At 36.6% G+C, this 20710-nt stretch overlaps 4 protein-coding genes across 5 annotated transcripts; 2 read left to right on the top strand and 2 right to left on the bottom strand.

The window, feature by feature from the left end:
* The first annotated feature begins 181 nt into the window (after positions 1-181).
* On the top strand, positions 182-2085 carry LOC136819224 (lipid droplet-associated hydrolase-like). The gene is made up of 3 exons (XM_067075443.1): positions 182-380; positions 815-1637; positions 1972-2085. The coding sequence occupies exons 1-3, from the start codon at positions 182-184 to the stop codon at positions 2030-2032; spliced, it is 1083 nt and encodes a 360-aa protein (XP_066931544.1). The 3' UTR covers positions 2033-2085.
* A 77-nt stretch (positions 2086-2162) lies between these two features.
* Positions 2163-5795, bottom strand: LOC136819262 (glutamate receptor ionotropic, NMDA 3A-like). 2 transcript variants are annotated; one of them, XM_067075491.1, is made up of 6 exons: positions 5733-5795; positions 5200-5307; positions 4532-4995; positions 3510-4365; positions 3068-3216; positions 2163-2614 (listed from the first exon to the last, which is right to left on the bottom strand). In XM_067075491.1, exons 2-6 carry the CDS (start codon positions 5266-5268, stop codon positions 2242-2244), a joined length of 1911 nt encoding a protein of 636 aa, XP_066931592.1. In that variant the 5' UTR covers positions 5269-5307; positions 5733-5795; the 3' UTR covers positions 2163-2241. The 2 variants fall into 2 exon arrangements, with proteins under 2 accessions (XP_066931592.1, XP_066931591.1); XM_067075490.1 differs by lacking the exon at positions 5733-5795 and having other exon boundaries at positions 5200-5513.
* Positions 5796-6175: 380 nt separating this feature from the next.
* LOC136819269 (galactose-3-O-sulfotransferase 2-like) lies at positions 6176-8078 on the top strand. The gene is made up of 2 exons (XM_067075499.1): positions 6176-6423; positions 6869-8078. Exons 1-2 carry the CDS (start codon positions 6227-6229, stop codon positions 8013-8015), a joined length of 1344 nt encoding a protein of 447 aa, XP_066931600.1. The 5' UTR covers positions 6176-6226; the 3' UTR covers positions 8016-8078.
* A 378-nt stretch (positions 8079-8456) lies between these two features.
* Positions 8457-12237, bottom strand: LOC136819252 (uncharacterized). Its single transcript, XM_067075476.1, has 2 exons — positions 11989-12237; positions 8457-11802 (listed from the first exon to the last, which is right to left on the bottom strand). The coding sequence occupies exons 1-2, from the start codon at positions 12157-12159 to the stop codon at positions 8521-8523; spliced, it is 3453 nt and encodes a 1150-aa protein (XP_066931577.1). The 5' UTR covers positions 12160-12237; the 3' UTR covers positions 8457-8520.
* Positions 12238-20710: the final 8473 nt, after the last annotated feature.

Raw genomic sequence — 20710 nt, 5'->3', positions numbered from 1 at the left:
GTCCCATAGCAATATTTAACTTATAATTACAAAGTAGATATTAATTAGAAAGTTTCTGAAGAAAGCTCAAATTAACATTCAACTAAATACGTTAATATCAAGAAGAAGAAAATCCAGACTAACATACGAAAACTGTCTTTCCAAAATCAGCCGGGTTTTCTAGAACTTGGTTTTAGACAAAATGCTGCGATATACAGCTGTGAACGTTAACAATATCTTAACGAATATTGCGTATATTTTACCGAACGATTACAACAGGAATGAAGACACTGTCATTCTGTTTATTCCAGGAAATCCTGGTATTATTGAATTTTATGATTCATTTTTGGAACAACTTTATGAATTTTGTCAAATACCTTTGTTTGGGGTTTCATACGCAGGTAAGAATGTCCGAAAGATAAAGGATTTTCTCCGAGCACCGGTATTGTTAGTCATTTCAAACGTTTAAATGATATGATAAAAAGTTGTTTAGGGATATGATCTTTCAAAATCTATAAGACGAGCCCATTTCGATAAGTTGTTTTACGGGTCCGACCGACCCTGAAATTCCAAAAATCAAAATCAAAATCAAATTTATTTTGGTAATAAATTTTTATTTCATTGCTTTACAGACTCCCAAATTTTGACCGACCGACACTCTTTTTTGGGTAGCTTGGCCCGAAAAGCAACAAATTAAATTGTCCTCGCCTAAGAGAGAAAAAACAATAAAGTTTGAATATCAAATATAGCTTCAACATCCTAGCTAAGAGCGCTAGAATATGAGGGACGATGTAACTCGAATCTCACACTCTTTACACCTTGCATGTTTTTCCAGGCCACAACATAGCTGAACACGAAAGCGCACTGGTCAATCGTCTGGCACGTCAGATATTTCCACGAATCGAAACAAACAAAGAGAAAGCATACACACTGGAAGAGCAGATCAACCACAAAGTACAATTCATCGAACAATATCTTCACAAAACACAGAATATCATCCTCATGGCGCACTCCCTTGGCTCCTACATGAGTTTATCTCTTCTCCAAAGGATTTCAAAAGAATACAATATAGTTCGCGTCATTCTATTGTTCCCAGTCTTCGAACGAACAATGGAGACAACGAAAGGCAAAAGTTTTGTTCCACGTTTCCAAAATTTCCGACATTCATTAATACGGACAGGTCACGTTATTGAGAATTTACCGAACATTTTACGGCAATCGATTTATTCGATAGCGGAGCAGAGATATAAAGCTGATAATGCACAAGCCATGAAGAAAGCATTGAAAGCCTTACTAACTCCAACTTGTGCACGAAACATCGCTCAAATGTTGGACGATTTATCACAGTTCGGTGATCATTCAAAATTCTCCGATATATTTACAGAATTCGGTGAACGATTAACACTCTATTATGGTTCTAATGACGCATGGACACCTTTGGCTTATGGTCAGCGGCTGTCCAAAAATTACCCTTTTGTCGATGTCCGGGTTGATGAGTATGATATCCAACATTGTTTTGTTTTAGAAAGTTGTTTCAAATTATCGAAAATTGTTGCTTCGTTGATAGATCTAAGAAAAATCGACTACACTGTCCGAGTGATCAAAGTTCGAAGCCAAGATGAGAATGAAAATTTGATTACTGAAAGATCTCAGAGCAGGTCAGTATTCATTTCACAATAAGAATATGTAAATTGTTACACATATTTTCCCGTGAGTATCACAGTTTATCTCTCTTTAAGTTCAACCTTTGACGACAGACTGTAAAAATGTTATCAGGAAAAAAAGAAGATTGTCATGGTTATTTTCGTTCTCTCAAAATGCTTACATAATGAAATTGCGATAATCTGTGATTTTCATGGTATACAAAGTTTACTTTCACAATAACCACATTTAAAAATGTCTAAAAATACAAATCGTAGTATAGTAAAAATGAGTATGAAATATCATCGTCCCCTCAGTTATAAAGACTTCATACATAAATTTCTTTTATAGTCATTCATTCAGCTCACATACCAGTGAGAAAGATGGCAGTTTACCAACCATATGTCTTTAATCTCTATGATAAAAGTTTTGTTGATTTGTTCAACAATGTGCATCTCAACAATATATGTCGATGTCCTAGCATATGTCTTTAACACGCAATACTTGATGAGAATGTTATCACTAAAGTTACATTTCCAGAAAAGCAGGGAAACAACAAGTAGAAGAGACGGCTCACAAGCTACACACGTTGTTTTCATGGATATAAAGAACACACAATGTTCATGGCACGTTACGAATACAATTCACCAGAAATTCCAGACACAAAACCAAAGTGACAAATCCAATAGAAGCTCCGGTAAAGACGAAAAGTCCACCGAAATATCGCCACGTGAAAGAACTGACGTCGTTCTCCGTTTGTTCACAAGCTGTGTACCACAACCAACGATCTAGCAGTTCCGCCATTTTTCCCGTCTCAAAAGTGTTCAGAATTTCTTGCGAGAATGGCTCTTTCCAGGGCGAGTTCTTCGGTACAATGAAAGCACTGAATATGGATTTCCGTTTCTCTTTGTAAAGTCTTAGTTTATGGCAGAATTGTGGGAGTTGTGAGAGATATTTCAAGAATTTGTAATCTCCAATATAACCATCCAATGATCTGATAAAGGACGAAAAAACAATAATCAAAACCAAATCAGCATTTTTTTATCAAACGATTCCCAACAGTTCCAATTTCAATCTAAACACCCCTGTCTCACAGCCCTAGTGAAACTTTTTCCAACAGTAAAAATTTCCATCGAAAACCCAATGTGGATAGAAATTCTATTATTCCCAGCTAAAAATCAAGTGGGGATGGTTGAGGAATGCAATTTATTCCACTGATTTTCAGGTTTTTTCCTACCGGGGACGGAATTTTGGTCGAATCTTTCAGTGGGGCGGGGTCCCACCGGGTATGTGACACGGGGTGTATTTAAATACACTTAGAAGAGCTGCCCTATGCAGAAGCGGAAAGCACATAGGCCATCCAATATTTCAAAAACAAAAATTCTTATCCTATCTATACACCCTCTACTCAGAGAACCCGTAAAATTCTCTGAAAAAGTCAACTCACCCTGATAGGACGTTCTTGACACCGACGTAATCATTGGGTACCATCGCGTCTTTCATGTGTTCATAAAGAAGAGGTTTAGTTCGCGCCCACAACTCATATGCTGTTTGTCCCATCACTGTGATCTTAAACTCGCTGCTCGGATTGGTCAGCTGAAGTTAAGAAAGAGGGAGAGAGAATTTCTTAGTTTTTCAGTTTTACTGTAGGATGACTAAACTTTCTAATCTCCGGCAAGAACGTGGGAAAAGCAAGCACAGAGTAGCGGTTGATCTCGGGAAAAATAGAGTTTATCAGTTATATTATTGAAACAAAAGTTCTTCATCTTTATAAAGTAACTTATAACCTTGAGGAAAAATTTATCGAATAATGTAAGTTCAAAACCCAAATTACGAGGTTGATTTAAACGTCAAGAAACAAGATTGAAAAAAAACACCTCAATTTATACCTTAGGATCAGACAGTCCTTGAAAATCATCGCTATCGTCGTAAACAATATTCGTCGCCGTAAGATTAGCAGTGTATGTTGACATGATGATCGTCATGGCAATAGCGTAACAAATACATGGTAGCCGACTGGACCAGAATTCTGGTAACTTAGCACCCAGGTCTCTTTGAAAAAGCAGTCCAGAGATATAAGAAAACATGTCTCTCGTGTGGAAACGTTTGAGTCGTAAATACTTGGCCATGGTGTTTTCGCAAACGAGAGCAAACACAAAGTTGATAACAAACACGACTAGAATAGCAATGATCAAGTTAACATGAAGTTTGGTTAAGAATATCCAATTGATGACGGGTAGCGACGGTTTTTCACGGCGCCGAACGATACCCAACCATGAACCAAGAATAGGTTCCGTGTAATCTACGTAGTCCAAACGTTGGTATAATTGCGTCATTGCGTGAACTCCAACGTCCGCTTTTCCCGTATAAACGTCTTGAACGATCCCCGTCCACGATCCATTATGAAAACCACCAAACGTTTGGTCTTCAACGACGTACAAATCGAACACAACGTTCATATCTTTAATCACGTTCTGCAAAATATCCAAAATCAATCCGGAACAACATGCCGGAATCCACCGAACACCGGACAGTCCGGAGATTTTCTTCGGAAATCGGCATGGCATACCTACTTCACAACTGCCAGCTTCGTTCGGAATATGTAGAAGAGGGAAAACTAGTGGGTGGTAAAAGATGGTGGCAAATCGAAGGAAATGTTTAACATCTGATGATTTCTTTGTTTTGCGCCATTTTGGAGGCTCAATGGTGTACACTTGACCCGTCTGTAAGCTACCGCTATTATCTCTGGATAAAAAAGGAAAATGGTGTAAGCGGGTTAGGATAATGGAATACTTTCGTATATAGAACTATTTAAAATTATATAGTAATCTTCAGTTAATTGTTAATTTTCATGATAAACTTAATTAAAAGCTAGGACAAAAAGAGAGACCTTTATTATTTCACTACAAACCTGTTCTGTTGACTCCGATCGAGTGAGCGCGTGTGATTCCTCGGCTGTTTTGTAATCAGCAGATTATTGACATGAAATCTTTCTCTCATTAATGCAACCTTATTTTTCTTGTTCAAGTTGACTGCTATCCAGCTCTGATCTTTATCAGTCAAATGTTTACTCAAAGCCACGTCTATGACCAACATTGAGCAAAATGGAGGCATTAACAACACAAAGGTGGTCAGTTTCAATTCGACTGCTCGATTGATGGTATACCATATACTAGACACGTCCTTGACATCTTCGAGATTCAAATGAACCGCTCGCATTCCGTTACTGTCTATTTTACTGACCAGATTTGTAACGTCTTTCATATCTGTGTCTCTTGGGAGATTTGTGAGGACCACAACGCGCATACCAACTTCAAAATTGTGTAGGATTTCAACCAGTTGGTCGGTGGTCGATGAAAGATAATCAAGTGTGTTCTGGAAAGTTATGGAAAACTGTTTAACTTTCCATACAAAAAATACATTTTCAAAACAATATAAAATTTGGCAAAACTACATAAAGAACAACCATCTTTCAACCGTGTTTACAGATTGGGGCCTATGAGGCAAAAAGAGGCAAAAAGTGGTGATATTCTTTAAATAGTGACAGGGACTAAAGCAAGAAACACATCAGAAATTTACCTCAAAACTTTTTCCACTTTCGTTCTTCACACCTGCCAAGGAGTGCAAAACACCGGACACTGGGTGCATATCGTCACCTATCGTCGAATATTTGACAGCACCTGAAATCTTCAAATGACTGATGTGTAGTAAGGAGTTGAGGCTCGTCGGTTGGAAAATATTAGTCTGTGAATGTTGTAGAAGAATAGCATCACAAAACCAGGCTAGGCTGTATAAAAACATAAATACAAACGCGTACATCTTGTAGACCCGTCAAATAATATTATACTTTCATGTGAAGTTATATTTTCAGTTCGAAAGAATATTGTATTTTCTCAACCCACCAATTATACATCTTGTAGGATATTTGTGATCATGAAAAACATTTTTATTTATCTGTAGAACTTCACTAGAGAAATCGACCTTACAAAAATGAACAACAAAAAGGTTTTTTCCATCTTTTGTTTTGCCTTCTCCCTTTTCATTGGTTATAGTATTATTTAATTTTATTAACGGATAAACACTAATGAACCAGCAAAAAGATTTTTACCGACCTTTTTTTCGTTATCAGGTTTCTTCACGGAGTTGTTGAAAGCCGTGGGATATCTATCAACGAATCATTCCTGAAGAAATTCGAAACGAATCACAAATCTCAAGTGGTTGCGAAATAAATGAGATGAGAAAATCATTTATTTTCAAAAATATTAAAATCCATGTTCATTCTAATGACCTTTTCTCTTGAAAGTCCACCCTTGCAGTCCCTATTTTCGTATTAATGGAAGCTATTATCTGTTTTGGTGTTGATCAATTTTGAAAAGGCTATAATTTTCTGAAAACGTGCAAAATTGAAACCATCATTAAAATAGCCGCCATCTTTGTTTATACTGAAGATGTGTACGAACTGTTCAAATTGTTTGACCGAGGTTCAGCATGTAAAGAAAGATAGAAAACAGTTCAACTAAAGAGTTAGATTGAAGAATCGAGAAAGAATACAAACCCGGCAAAGGTGAAAATATTGAGTTCAAAGGGTTTCCTACTCGTGGTCAAAATGAGACATAAAGCATCGAGATTTCGGCTCATATGTTATCTGTTGACTTTGAACTGCATTCTGGTACCTCTCGTCATTCGATATTGGTCATGTTGGCACTTCATCGAGAATGGTGCGCTGTCTCTACAACAAAAAAAATTTATGTTACAGAAGATCCCAGTGGGTGGGAAACATGTTGAAAGATTACATCATCGGAAGTAAGTAAACGAAAAAATTTCTTTGAGTATAAGAGTAAAAATTTCTCGTTCTCCTTCCCAAAGCCACTTAGTAGTTTAGTAGGGTTGATCGAGATAAGGAATTGAGCAATGAAAACTGTGAAACATAAGGTAGCCGTGAAGTAATTACTCCAAAACCCCTTGCTAAGTTTTTAGTTATAAAGTGAAAGTATATCAAATGCCAATGGAAAACTTTTGCTTGTAATAGTTAGGGGTTTTGAATTTTATTGTTTAAAAATATTCGGACATCCTCACTGAATCTTTTTTAGAACTATTTTTAAACAAAAAAATTCAAACCCCTAACCATAACAAGCAAGATGAAACTGCAGGATATTTTTCACCAGAGACAAACTCCAAGGCAAATTTTCCCAGTTGGGAGCTAGAAAAAGTAATCTACAACACAAAAATTTGTCTTTTCTTTCTACAGAGCATGCAAACGTAAGAAGAACATCGTGTTTCTGAAGACACACAAAACAGGGAGTTCAACCATCACCAATATCCTCAACAGATATGGTGAAGCAAGGAATCTCAACTTCGTCTTACCAAACATCGGATCCAATCGATTGGACTGGCCTTGGTTCTTCAAGAACACTTCATTTTATTCTCTAAACGGAACAGAACCAAACATATTATGTAATCATGCTAGATTCAATAAACAACCTATGACTGATTTAATGCCCAATGATACTGTTTACGTCACTATATTACGTAATCCCATCAGCCAGTTCGAATCAAGCTTCTCGTACATGACTTTTGATAAGATTTTGGGCATGAAAAAAAGTGAAGACACTTTAACAGAGTTTTTTAAAGACCCTGAAAAAGTTTTAGTCAATTATGTTCTGACTCAAGATTTGAGGATTAATAGTGATCGATTGAAATTGATTCAAAATGGAATGTTTTATGATTTAGGGTTAGAATCGAAAGATTTTAAAAACAATAAAGAGATTTATAAGAAGCTGGAAGAGTTGGATCATCAATTTCATTTGGTGATGATGATGGAATATTTTGATGAATCTATTGTTCTCTTGAAACGTTTATTGTGTTGGGAATTAGATGACTTTGTTTACTTTCGATTAAAGAATCGAGTGGAATCGTGGCGGAGACATATCTCAAAACCTTTACAAGAGAAAATCACTAAATGGAGTCAGGCTGATGTTATTTTATATAATCATTTCAATAAAACATTTTGGAACATTCTGAAAAATATAGATCAAGATTTCTGGCATGAAGTCGAAATGTTGAAAGCGAAAAATACTTTTATGAGAAATATGTGTATTCGATATGATAAAAGGGAAAATTCATTCGATTCACCCGATTCAGCCGAAACAAAAACGATTCATATACGACATGATATACCTTTTTCGGTGCGCAAGATGTGTAAGAGAATGACTTGGGATGAGATCAAGTACTTGAAACATTTACGAGAGCTCCACATCGAGAAAGCATCAGGCAAACAAACAAAAAGAGAGGGAGTGACGTTCACTAAAACTCTTTATGAATCTTTTTCATGGATGGCACAAAAAGTTTACGATGGATATCATGTAGTACAACATATACACGACGAAAAATCTTAATTACTTTGAATCGTTCTAGGCGAGTCTTCATTATTTGGAAATATTTGTACATAATTATACATAAGTATTTATATCTTGTTAAAAATTCATTATAAATATAAAGAAACAAAAAAAAATATGTTGAAAATGAAAATGTTATAAAAAATAATTCAAAATATTAGTTCATAAATCGAAAAATCCTTATCAGTAATTATTGTCAAATGGAAAGAATCTCAGATGGTTAGGCTCGATATTGAATTCTATTCGAGAATTTTCAGGGCGTTGCTGAATAAAAAAATACTTTTCAATGTGCAGAAGAATCGTTAGTGACTAAAGATGAAGTAAGCAGAAACAGATCATTTTCGTTTTGTTTTAATTGACGACACAAATAATAATAAAAAAACTGACAGAAAAAAGAAAATTGAGCAAAGTTTAACCTAATGACTGATCGTCATGAAATCATTAAAATTGATTTTAAATAAATTGAAACGTAAATTTACAGTCTAACTAATTATTTTCAAAATGTTTATATTTCAGAGCTGTGTCCATCGTAAGGGAATCTGTATGGTGGAGGGGCTACATATGCAGGTGGTGACTCGCTTGGAGCTTTGTAGAAACTGTCAAGCGAATCATCGTCTGAGCTTATACTCAATGCTTTTGCACCTCGCGCTCCGTAATCCGGGATATCAAGACTAGTGTTATCATACGGTCCGTCATAAGCACCCAAACGCAAGTCCTCTTCAGGTGGCTGTCTCTTCTTAGGAGGAGCTTGTAGTTCAAGTTCGTCTGGAAATAAAACAGGCTGGCCCTTCTCATAGCGTCGACTACCGACGTAAAAGGTCCGCTTGTTCCGTTGACGTCGAAAAACAATACAAACAATGATAATGACAATAATGAGGATGATAATTAGAACGATTATTGGTATCAAGTATTCCAAGTATTTATTGTCGTCAACACCCGTTCCTATTGGGGCGGGAGTGGGCGAAGTGATACAAACGCCCGAATATTTCAAATCCATGTCAACGATAGGAAACTCGGGTGCTAAAGAATCTTTGAAACTTTTCTGTGCACTGTTTGTGTTGGGCTGCTTGACGACTTCCACATTTTGGTCAATCAACGTTCTATCACATAGATTGCTTGTTGCTATGGACGCATTGTTGAATTCCAAGATGGTAGACCCATTTGTCACAGAGTGAAAGTACAGAGAACTATCAGTAACATCCTCCCCGTAAAACTGTAAGACTCGATTCATCAAACCGAACCTCATCGAGTGTGAATTAACAAACGTTTGGAAATCCAGTAAGAGTTTCATTGAGATGAGATATGAAACAGACTTCAGAGGAGCCGTTATAGCCACACGAAATTGTGTTGTTGTATGTAGCCCGTTACTGTCGTATGCTCGAACGTGTATCAATTGAGATTGGTCTTGATTATCATAGTCATAGGATAAAGGAAATGCTGATAAAGTCTGGGTGGTCGAGTTGAATTCAAGCCAAATAATGGTAAACGAATTCTCAGTCTCGGTAAAACAGCTCAAGGTTAGATTTCTCGTACCCCCGTCTTCTGAGTCAAAGAAAATGTTTTCGGGAATTTCAAACAATGTCATTTTGCCGGAATCGAAGAAAAGGGTGTCAATAATATTTGTAACAATAGGTGGAGAGTTTGGTACAGGCGTCGTTGTTGTAAATATGTTAGAAGAAGAGATCTGATTGGCCGAGGAGCTTGTTGGTTTGATCACGCGCTCTGTGGACGAAATTTGATTGGCCAAAGGGGTCGAGGTTTCTATCACGCGGTTAGAGGATGAAACCAGATTGGCTAACGAACTCGAAGGACTGATGATTTCGTCTGTTGATGAGTGTTCAATTAATGAGGTTGAAGGCTCGATCACATGATCAGACGAAGATATTTGATTGGTAGATGGTTTTATGATATTGCTTGAAAATGCAATCTGATTGGCTAATGAAGAAGATGGTTGGAGCAAGTGACTTAATGACGTTTCAGATTCGATTGCATTGGAAGTCATCAGTGATGAGAAAAAGTTTTCTGTTGATACAAGATCTGGCAGATGACTTGTCGAAGGAGTGATTTGGTGAACGTTCGATGAAGCATTACTCAAATAATTGACAATGGAAGTCCTGCTTTCTTTACCGGTGCTTGATTGAATATAAGTTGAACTAATTGCTGTTGAATACACTGATGTCAATAGTAATAGTGTTTCTAGATTGTCTGATGTCTGGAAAATGTTTGTTGTTTCTGGAGCTGAATTTGAAGTGAGGTTTTCTGATATAATAAATGATGAAAGCTGGAGTAACGTTGTGTTGGATGAGAAAATGAATGATGTTTCGATTGTGGAGAATAAAGTGTCTGTTAATATCATCGATGAATGTGTGTGACTTGTGGAGAAACTTTCGGTAAAAATTTTTGAAAAGTCTGTTACCGAGTAGCTGATGTTGCTATGAATACTTGATAATGAATTGATTGTTGATGAAAATTGACTGGTGATTGAGTTATCATTGATACTTTCAAGACTTGAAGAGAACGAAGAAGTTGAATCAAATTCTGATGAAACAATCCCAGTAGATATACTTGACGATACTACTGCAGAGGATATAAGTGTTGATAGAGGCTCAGATTTGTACGTGCTTGTATTGATTTGGATGTTTGATATTGGCTTTGAAAATTGTGAAGAAAAACTGAAATTCCGCAACGTTGACATCGTATTTATCGGAGTAGAAAGGAAGTCAGAATGCATGCTTGGCGATATTGATGACGATGTATCAAGTGTGAAGTCTGTGGAAATCGTTTGTGTTGTAGAAAAGCGAAAGGATGAATCAGATATAATGTTAGTTGATGGATTTTTGGATAACACACTTGTTGGCATTGATGTTGATGATAAAGTGTTTGTGAATGAAGGTTCTATGCTTGTGAAAAAGTCTGTGATGATTGTTGGATCTGGTTCTTTCCCACTGCTAACCACAACAGTGCCTAGCAACAACGAGCTAATACTGCTCTCAGAGGGCGAAAGATGTTCAGAAGTAAGAGCCATTATTGATGAATTCATAGAGAGTGTTTGTGATGGAATACTGTCAGAATCTAAGAAGCTCGATGTCATATAAAGAGATGTTTGTACGCTTGATTCAGAAGGTGCCTGCAACGTGGATGATTCAATGGGTGTTCCAACAAGGGCGGAGACAGAACCAAAGAAGATTTCTCGTTTCACGCGAATATGTCCTCGCACTAAATGCCATTGAAAGTTGCTACCTATATCTCGACGTTTCCGATGATTTTGTTGAGAGTGCTTCAGTTTTTTCAATATTTCTGTATGATTATAAACATTTGTTGGTATAACCCATGAGAAGAGTGTCTCGTTGTTTAGTGAAATTTCTGACACATCCGAAGAAACAACTTCTAATGAATGTAATTGTTTATAGAAAGCATGAGGATGATTTTCTGATAGCACTTGTAATGAATGAAGTGGTAATCCAATGTCTCTGGATAAGTCTTCGCCAATATCTAACAAATCATCTCGTTTGTCTGTCGGTAATATAACAGTCAGAATGTGTAACCTGGCATCTTCATCTTTCTTCGTAAGATTCGAAGCACTGATGTAGGATTGAATGCTTTTTGAAGATAGTTTCAGTATTCTTAATTCATATTGTATGGAATGACAGAGTTTAATATAGTTGCCAAAAGGAGCACCAAAAATGAGAATGGTAAAAAGATATCTGCCCTCGGTGGATGGAAGTCCATGTATAATGTCATCATTTATTTGCAACCAAGTTGATGCATCCCCAATCTGGTCGATTATCTGAAGTAAGTGAAATAGAGACAGAAAATTGTGAGACTTTTAAAAAGAATTTTCAAAATTTCTGGACAATTATATATATTTCTTGCATGAAGTTATCGAAAGTGATAGACAACATTTTAACTGCTGCTAAAAGGCATATAATTGATACCTGATATTGCATTCTTAAACAAGATTTTAAAGCCTTACCTTTAAAGATTTAATACTGCATTCTGCGATATGTTCTTCAGGGGTAATCTGTAACACATGACCCAAAAACCAAATCTTTTGCACTGATGTCGTGGTCAGATTCTCCACAATTTTGATCAAACCAAGGAGCAGAAAGACCAAACACAATAGATGACCAAGGATAGAAGTCATTTGTAACTGGTTCAATCATAGCTTTATAAGAATTCAATCTTTGTGATAACGTCCAAGAAAGAAAATTTTTATTTCTAAAATTTGTTCAATTTTTTTTCTTTTTTTCTCTCTCTCTAAGATAAAAAAAGATTGATAAAACAGAAAGCCTAAAGTAAGCAGTTTTGTAAAACTATATGTGTCAAATGCATAATTTATATGGTTTTAAGAAAACAGTGTGAGCCAAACCACAACAAAAAGCTTTTCCTAATTTTTTTCAAAATGAAGCATATATAGAGAATAAAGAAATTAGCTCACTTGAAAGAGAACAAATGGAGATAAAATCATTTCTTAAATATTTCAAGTCTGAACTTCACCTAAGTCGTCTACCGTTCTGAAGATAATTTTGTATTGTATTGTATCTTAGGGTCTTAAAGTTATGACAAATTCTAATTCTTTTGAGTAAAATATGGAATATAACTTCATTAAAATCAAATCAAATCAAATCAAATAGAGATGTCTAAAATGACTTTCCCAATAAACTGATGTACTTTTGCAGAATAATAATATATATGGTAAGCCCAACTGCAATATGGAGCTAACAAAGCTCTGAAGGACAAAAGGTTTGTCAAAAAATGATCTTTATCCCTCAGGGGGCTCTCTAAAACTCTAAAAGTTTTTACAATGCCAAGTATACATGTCACGGGGTCCTTGGAACCGAAGGGGTTAAAGTAATATTTAATACTATCTATTAAAAATATTATCATATTGCAAAAGTAAATTTTTTTATTAACTCTTTTAAAACTTTCAGGGATTACTCTACTTAGTTTTTTTGTTTAGATTTGCTAAATAATAGTTTTAGAATTTTGAAGGAAAATATTGATAATAAAAAGAGTACACTAACAATGAAAGTTCGGCTCTGTTGCAGCGATGTCAACTCATTTGTGTTGTTAAATGCTGAGTTAATGGAATCAAAAATGCTGCTGGACGAGATGGAGTTTTTACAAGCTCTTATTTAATTTCGTTACTTTTTCTAAAGAACTGGTCATTTCCTTCAAATGACCAATTATTAAACTATCTTAAAAACTCCATCTCATCTGTCTCTTTCCTCTACTTAAAATTTTAAGTTTCTTCAAAATAACTTTTGATTGACTGAAATTTCAACTGCTTTTTTCTGTCAGTATGGCTTAAGCCTTCAGACAAAATATACCAAAAACGGAAAAGGCATATATTGAACTTTCTACCCAACCTTTGTACCTTGCAACACTTGATAGAAACATGCATAGGTCTCCATTAATTGAATTGTCTGGTCATGATTTTCTCACCTTGTATATGGAAATCAAATTTAAAAGAACATGTAATTAATTGAGGAAAGATTATCATAATTACCATAAATTGCGTCTCCCAAATGACCTCTTTCCGACATGGTGTCCTCCAGGTTTTCAGGTCCCCCATCTGGGGCCTAAAACCCCCATTTAGTTCCCCCCACCTATCCTTTTTCTAGGTTTCCCCCTATTGGAAGATTTTTTTTGTGAGCAACCGATTCGCATAATAAACTTAACAAAAACAACAATTTCCTGCAATAAACGCACAAATGCTGGAAATATAGACATAGACATTTAATCATCTATTTGAAATATTATACCTAATCTTTGTGCACTTTCTTCCCAAAAAATTTCCTGAAATCGACCATTTGCATTAGTCCCCCCATCAAGGTGAAAATATTCACTTCCCCCTCCAGGGCAAAAGTTGATTCCCCCCATCTTCCTGGGGGGATGATCCCATGAACGAGCTTGACATCTGACATCTTCTTATTTAGAATTTTCAAAAGACGGAGTCTTGATCAGTCTTGATTTCCGGAAAATTGGGGAATAGTCGATGGAAAAAAGATTTAATTTCAACACCCTTCTTTAGAGATAGGAATAATATGAAGGTCAGAATCACTGATGGAAACTATTTTTCTTTGCTTAGCAACCAGAGCGTAAAAAATATTTTGTCTATCAGTGATCCCAAACTTCCTATTATTCCTGTCTCTAAAAAGGGTGTCAAAATTAAAAGAGGGATGTTGATATTAGACCAACTTACGGTATACTGTCAAAAAGTGGATTTTCACTTTCAGGCAAGTTTTTTCAATCAGCTTGGGAAATACCATCTGTTTCCATTTCAAGAAATGACATGCAAGTCATATATGACGTAAGGAATCAACAAAAGAAACCAATAAAAAATCATCCGATCCTCCGTTCGACCACACCTTGAGTACGCACAATCAGTTTGGTCACCAAGATTACGTAAACACGTCAACTTACTTGTGGGAGTGCAAAGACGTGCAACAAGATTGGTCCCAACGTACCGCAGCCTTTCGTATTGTGACAGGCTCAAAATTCTCGGCATACCAACACTCAAATTTCGAAGACGATTTTGTGATATGGTGGTACAGGTTTACAAACACCTCCACTACTACGATAAAACAGCAATACCTGAAAGGTCGACTAAACGTCCGAGTCCAAATCGAAGACACGATCTTGAGCTTCTACCTAACTTCGCGAATGACGGTTTACACGGACCACAAACGAAATCCTTTTATTACAGATGTGTGCCAACCTGGAATAGACTGCCGAGAAATGCCGTTACAGCAAAGTCTATCAAGACCTTCAAAGAAAACCTCAACGATGCATGGGAAAACCATCCATCAAAATACGATTCAAGAATAGTGTAAAATAAGATCGGTTAGAGGCCAACTGTGAGCCTAGCTTGTAAATCTGTATAATAATAATAATAATAAAATGAAGGTAAATCATTTTAATCAAATCAGAAAGGATTCTTTGAAAAAATAATGCTCGCATCAAATTCCCGCTTTCGTCACCATCCAAGGCGCCAAAAATTAGGGCAGGTTGTTAACCCTCATCATAGGCGGCAATCTCATTGGTTAAAATTTCAAAAAGTCTTTCCAATAGAGCAACTTATGAAGCCACTGAGAAGAAGAGGCCCCTGCTGTTTTTACTGCAGATTTTGATATAAACATTGCATGGGGAATACTTCTGCCAATGTCTATTATGTGTTGACTATGTAAGTATTTTATTGTTGGAATAGGAAAGAGAATAGAGGTAAGTCTAGCCTAGCCTTATTGTCAGCTGTCAAGAATGCAAGAGCTTGTTTTCAGCAAAACACGGTATTCCAAAGCTGTCAATTCACTTATTAGACCATGGCCAGTTGATTACTAAAGCTTCAAAAATAAAGAAAAAATCCAAAATATCTGTGACCGACTTTTTGATATTTTTCTTACTCAATTTGAGGGTATTTTGCGTTTTTAGGCAAAATTGTAAGCCCTGAAAATTCATGATTTTAGGGGGATCTTCTAAATCAAAAAAGACCTATACTACGTGGTAGAGCTCTTCAAACTGAGCAAATTTATGTACGTAATTTATGTATGTGAGAGAGAGATAAACCTTCCCTTAGCACAGGGAATAGGCCCTATCCTAAGATAGAGATCACAGCGCTAGGTAGATAAAATAAAAAGCGAAAAAAGGAAAAATTATGCAAATAAGTAACTAGATAAAACTATCAAAATATATGCTACTTGGAATTAATAATTTTACGCCAATCCAGACGATTCAAAGCTTTTTGATACCAGTCATTTTTTGACAAACCAACCTTTTTCAAGCACTTATAAATTCCTCTTCCATATGTGAAGTTTGGTGCTCCACGAGGGCGTTTCGATGGCACCCACGAAGTTAGCATTTTTCTGGGTAGTCGCTGTTGATCCATACGAGCGACATGGCCCAGCCAACGAAGTTGACGGCGATTCACGTACGAATCAACGGATTTCAGAGATAAACGATTTAACAGATCAGACGTTCTGATTCTATACACACGGGTGTGGAGCCGGTTCACACGACACATTGCACGTACACATCTAGCATGGAATAAACGTAATTTTCGGAAAAGATTTTCGGTTAAACACCAGTGTTCAGCACCGTGTAAGAGAATAGCCAAGATAATGCATTTGTATACAAATTTCTTAGCTTTGTATGAAATACTGGTTGACGAAAATAAACAATTTCTCAATTTACCAAATGCCCGACTTGCCGAATTGATTCGGGCATCAACATCAACATTATCATTACAATCTCTCGTCAGAAAAGAGCCCAGATAACAAAAGCGATCCACTATTGGTAAATGTGCGCCACCTGGTAGAACAATATTTGACAGATTGCAGCCATCGTATGTAGAAGGATTTGCATAGATGCGTTTTGGTGCTGCAACGAAAAGGATTTCTGATTTGGAGGGTTTTTCGTCGGTGCCAGCATGTATTTCGAGACCGTATCTATTAAAATGATTGAAGAGAAGGGGTACGTACGTTTCAGTCGATTCACGCGATGTGAATAAAACAGCTGTGTCATCAGCATATTCCGAATCTGGTAAAGAGAATTCCTCGATATTTCTCTTTGTGTTGTATCTACGACCAGTTAATACATCATCGAACTTCGTATGGAAAATACAGACCGGTCTATCATACGCATTACGCCATGATATCATTACGGCTGCAAGATAAAATATGAACAACAGAGGACCCAAAATATCCCCCTGTTTGACTCCAATAATACTTTCAATTGACTTTGTGACATCATTAATAACAAATTTCACCTCGACACGAGCATGTAGCGATTTTAAAAGGCGAATCAATTTAGCAGGTATGCCAAAAATTTCTAAGACCTGCCACAACAGTTCACGAGGGACACGATCGAATGCCTTAACTAGATCCAAAAATAGGACCCAAGATTCAAGGCCGTGCTCTTTTCTCTTCTTTATAGCCATTTTGACGGTAAAAACTCCATCCGCACATCCTCTCCCTGATCGAAAACCACATTGCGCTTCGTTGTCTAGGGATTCGGCAACAGGGCGGAGCCTGTCATGCAATATTATAGCTACAAAATTTATGTATGTAATTACATCAAATTCTCAAATTTTCTAGATCAAAACTTATAGATGATTTTGTGGTCAAAAATTGATTGAAAACAGCAAATTTCCCCAAAATCTGCATAATTTATGCAAAATTATAGCACTTTCTTTACTACAAAAACGCCCATGACTTTTAATCTAGAAAAGTTTAAATTTCAGGGCTTTACAATTTTGCCTAAAAACGTAAAAAATTGTAAATTACGCGAAAACTGTGGGTTTTCAAGCTTGGTAACATTTAAATTCCAAATCAGCACCTTCAAATTGACTAAAATCAATGGTCAAAGCTTGTTCACTGGCATTTTGAAAAAAAGTGAAACGTTTTGAGTGGGCTGGCCACGGCCTATATTCACGCATTTCTTTTTCAATTTTCACTTATTCATGCAATGGAAGAAGCCCATTCACACATTGAGGCAAACCGCTGGACCCCATAGATATGAGAACTTTGAGAACTCATTGTTGGTTTAAAGAGCTCTCACAACGATAATAAAGAGTTATGGCGGTCTGCTTCTCTAGGCTTTCATGATATCCTGTAGATCTTTCTTTAGCAAAAGGCCTGATCAAGTAAACCAATAGACCTTTTTTCAAAGAGGACGTCCTGTTGAATAATTATGTAGTCCAGCCATAAAAACAATGATAGAGCCATACATAATTACTGTATCATGCATATTATAATAATTGTGCATGGTTTTAATCATTGTTTTTCTGATGGACTACATAATTATTCGACAGGGTCGCCTCTTTGAAAAAAGGTCTATTTCAGGTGGCTTCCTTTTGACATCCAATTTTTTTCTCTGTTCTTCCTTATCACCGTCAACTGCTCTAACTTGGAACTATCGGACAAAACATGGGCCACGATTTCACTGAACCTCCAAAGTCATTAATTTGAGTCGATGCAAATGGCAAATTATAAAATACACGAATTTGATTTTGCACCGAGTAGGCTTTTAATTGAAATATGAAAAAATCCGTAGTGGAACACACGCGAGTGTCTGTGCACTCTAAGAGGAACGAAGAAGAACAGATTATCAAAACAAATTTACTGTCAAAGAGATTTAACAGTAAAGTGAAAATACAGGCCAGATATCAACAATCCCATGTTTTGACCAATCGTCCCAAGTCAAGTTAAAGCAGTTGACAGTATTTTTTCATCACAGTTTCACTGAAAAGAACCCTAAACTCTCATACACCGTAAAATAATGGAAATGAAAACAGAGGACCCTGCCGACGCCACACCAGACTGTCCGGTGGCAAAAAGTATCCTTTCGCTACACACCGGACGCAATAAGTCCGGTGTCAGCCCTGTGTTGCATACAGGGAATTTTTGACGCCGGACATTTACGAAACAAAAAATTAAGAAACACCGGACGCACACCGGACTGGTAATGTCCGGTGTTTTGATTGTCCGGTGGAAAAAATAATATCCTTCTCCAACACCGGACATCCTTAAGTCCGGTGTAGAGATTGTCCGGTGGTAGAAAAATTCTCATTTTACACCGGACTTTCGCGTGTCTGGTGTTCGTTAAGTCCGGTGCGTCGGCAGGGTCCTGAAAACAGTTAAGACTGCTTTTTCATCCCTTCATTTTCGCAAAGTTAAGTAAGAAAAAAAAGAATAAAATCACTTTAAGTTTATCATTTGACCTAAAATGAGGCAAAATGAAAAAATTTTTACCTGAAGTGAAATCTGCTGGAGTTGAGGTGAAATTAAACTTATATGTATATAACACAAAAAAAAATTCAGACAGGAGCAAAATTTTGCTTTTTTCCTTTCAGGGAGAAGTTTGGTATGGTTGCATTCCTCCTGCCTGCCAACCCCCCCCCCCTACTATGAATGCCTTAAATGGTTAAGATAGTAAAATCCTATTAAAATTTATGTGAATAGACCTGAATCTTCGGTTTGGTTGATGATAAGAAGTTGTGAAAGTGTGATTTCTTCTCTTGATGTTTGATCGATCACATCGCGCCATTTTCGCTGTGATTTCCATCTGTTTACATTTTGTATCGCCTTACGACCGGCACCGTTAGGTCAGTTTGTAGACCTGCTGCTGGACCCTTTATTACGACGCAATACGCAAAACGTTCCTTTCTTCTTTTTTTAATTCAAAAATCCAAAAATAGGTATCCTCGGTAGGTAGACACTTCGAGAAATTAGAAAGAATACAATGTTCTTAGGAGGGGCAAGGGATAGCCTCCTCAAACAACAGACCCAGTAGGATTTTTTCAGCCAGTGGGGGTAAAATTTTAAAATAACACGGACCCATTCTCCCTGCGTATATCTGGCGTCAATCGGTAACGTAAACAAAGCCTGGCTAGGATACACGGGGACGATGTTGTAACGGACCATAACTCGACGGGGATTGATTTTCCCATGTTTTTTGTCGCCGCTGCAGATTTAAATTCCATTGTTTTCTAGCCAAAATATTCAGTGGGGCTCGCAGTGGGGTCGGTTAGTATGAGCCCCCAGTCACCATACGCAATCACGCAAAAAAAAATTCCAAATCGCGTCATCGTGAGTTAGATTTCCTTTCTATCACGATCACGTTAATCACGTTGGTTCCTCCGATGATCACACAATTACGCACTTTAAAATCTTAAATCACGAAATCACGAACTTGAAAAACGCCAATCACGCCATCATGAAAACCGCTTGGGGGCGTTGTGTTGGGTTTTTTTATTTGATTATTTTCAGCGGGGGACAAAGATTTTCTACTTGGGGCGATATTTTGGCCAATTTTTCCAGTAGGAAGAAAGGTGTCCCACCGGGGGGAGTACTAGGGTAGCAAGCTGACGGGTATTTGCTAACCGACTTTCTTTCCTTAGCGGGGCTAAATAAAAAGGAGGAAAAAAGAAAAATGTTGTGAATTTTACGATCCTTATTATTGGGACTAATCTTGACCAAAAGGTTGAAATCTTTTACCTGCCTTTAGTGGGACCAAAGATCGAAGGTTAGAATTTCAGAATCGGGACCTAATAGTCAAATGTCTAGATCTTTTGACAAAAAACTTTAATTTAAAAAAACTTTTCGGCTCTCATTTTGACGGTGTAATGGAAATCGTGAGAATAATTGACGGAATCCTAAAACATATATCGAGCTGTGACGGCGAATAGAGATTCTATTTGATTCTATTCAGCGCGCAATCAACACAAGAGAAAAGTAACCATGACGACAATACAAGATTAATTTCAAAGTTGATATTTCTATTCGCGGCGTTGAGAACACTACTCAAAAATATCATCAACGCTTTTAAAAAAGAGTCAGTGATAGAGAATCATAATATAACTAACCGTCCTGGCCATGACCATGTGCATGATAATTAAGCTCGTTTTATTCGGTGTTATTTTTGAAAAATTAAATGTATTTTTTACTTTTAAGAGAAATAGGTTTCCTGTATATCCTAAGCAAAACGAGCATAAGTATTTTATTTTGTATTTCCCTAGGAAAATAATGTAGAAAAATTTCTAACATATTTGAGGGAAATTAACAAATAAAACAAATTTTTTGTATTTTCAAAGGAAAATTACTTAAAATAATTTCTTTTATTTGGCAAGGAAAGCAACCTAAAGCAAATTCATGTAGTTTACAGTTTCTTGTATTTTCCAAGGAAAATTACATTAGACA

This window comes from Clytia hemisphaerica, unplaced genomic scaffold (assembly GCF_902728285.1).
Source record: "Clytia hemisphaerica strain Z4C2 unplaced genomic scaffold, Clytia hemisphaerica genome assembly, whole genome shotgun sequence".
In the NCBI taxonomy this organism is placed as follows: domain Eukaryota; kingdom Metazoa; phylum Cnidaria; class Hydrozoa; order Leptothecata; family Clytiidae; genus Clytia; species Clytia hemisphaerica.
The sequence above is the reverse complement of the archived record's forward strand: the minus strand, read 5'-3'. Positions and strand labels throughout refer to the sequence as shown.

Excerpts from the sequence above, each read along its gene's own strand:
- LOC136819269 (XM_067075499.1), top strand. The coding sequence starts at position 6,227 with ATGAGACATAAAGCATCGAGATTTCGGCTCATATGTTATCTGTTGACT. Across the intron at positions 6,424-6,868 it reads GAAAGATTACATCATCGGAA|AGCATGCAAACGTAAGAAGA; the intron begins GTAAGTAAACGA and ends TTCTTTCTACAG.
- LOC136819252 (XM_067075476.1), bottom strand. The coding sequence starts at position 12,159 with ATGACTTCTATCCTTGGTCATCTATTGTGTTTGGTCTTTCTGCTCCTT. Across the intron at positions 11,803-11,988 it reads GCAGTATTAAATCTTTAAAG|ATAATCGACCAGATTGGGGA; the intron begins GTAAGGCTTTAA and ends CACTTACTTCAG.
- LOC136819224 (XM_067075443.1), top strand. The coding sequence starts at position 182 with ATGCTGCGATATACAGCTGTGAACGTTAACAATATCTTAACGAATATT. Across the intron at positions 381-814 it reads GTTTGGGGTTTCATACGCAG|GCCACAACATAGCTGAACAC; the intron begins GTAAGAATGTCC and ends ATGTTTTTCCAG. Across the intron at positions 1,638-1,971 it reads ACTGAAAGATCTCAGAGCAG|TCATTCATTCAGCTCACATA; the intron begins GTCAGTATTCAT and ends TTTCTTTTATAG.
- LOC136819262 (XM_067075490.1), bottom strand. The coding sequence starts at position 5,439 with ATGTACGCGTTTGTATTTATGTTTTTATACAGCCTAGCCTGGTTTTGT. Across the intron at positions 3,217-3,509 it reads AAGGACTGTCTGATCCTAAG|CTGACCAATCCGAGCAGCGA; the intron begins GTATAAATTGAG and ends TCTTAACTTCAG. Across the intron at positions 2,615-3,067 it reads GTCAAGAACGTCCTATCAGG|ATCATTGGATGGTTATATTG; the intron begins GTGAGTTGACTT and ends GTCCTTTATCAG.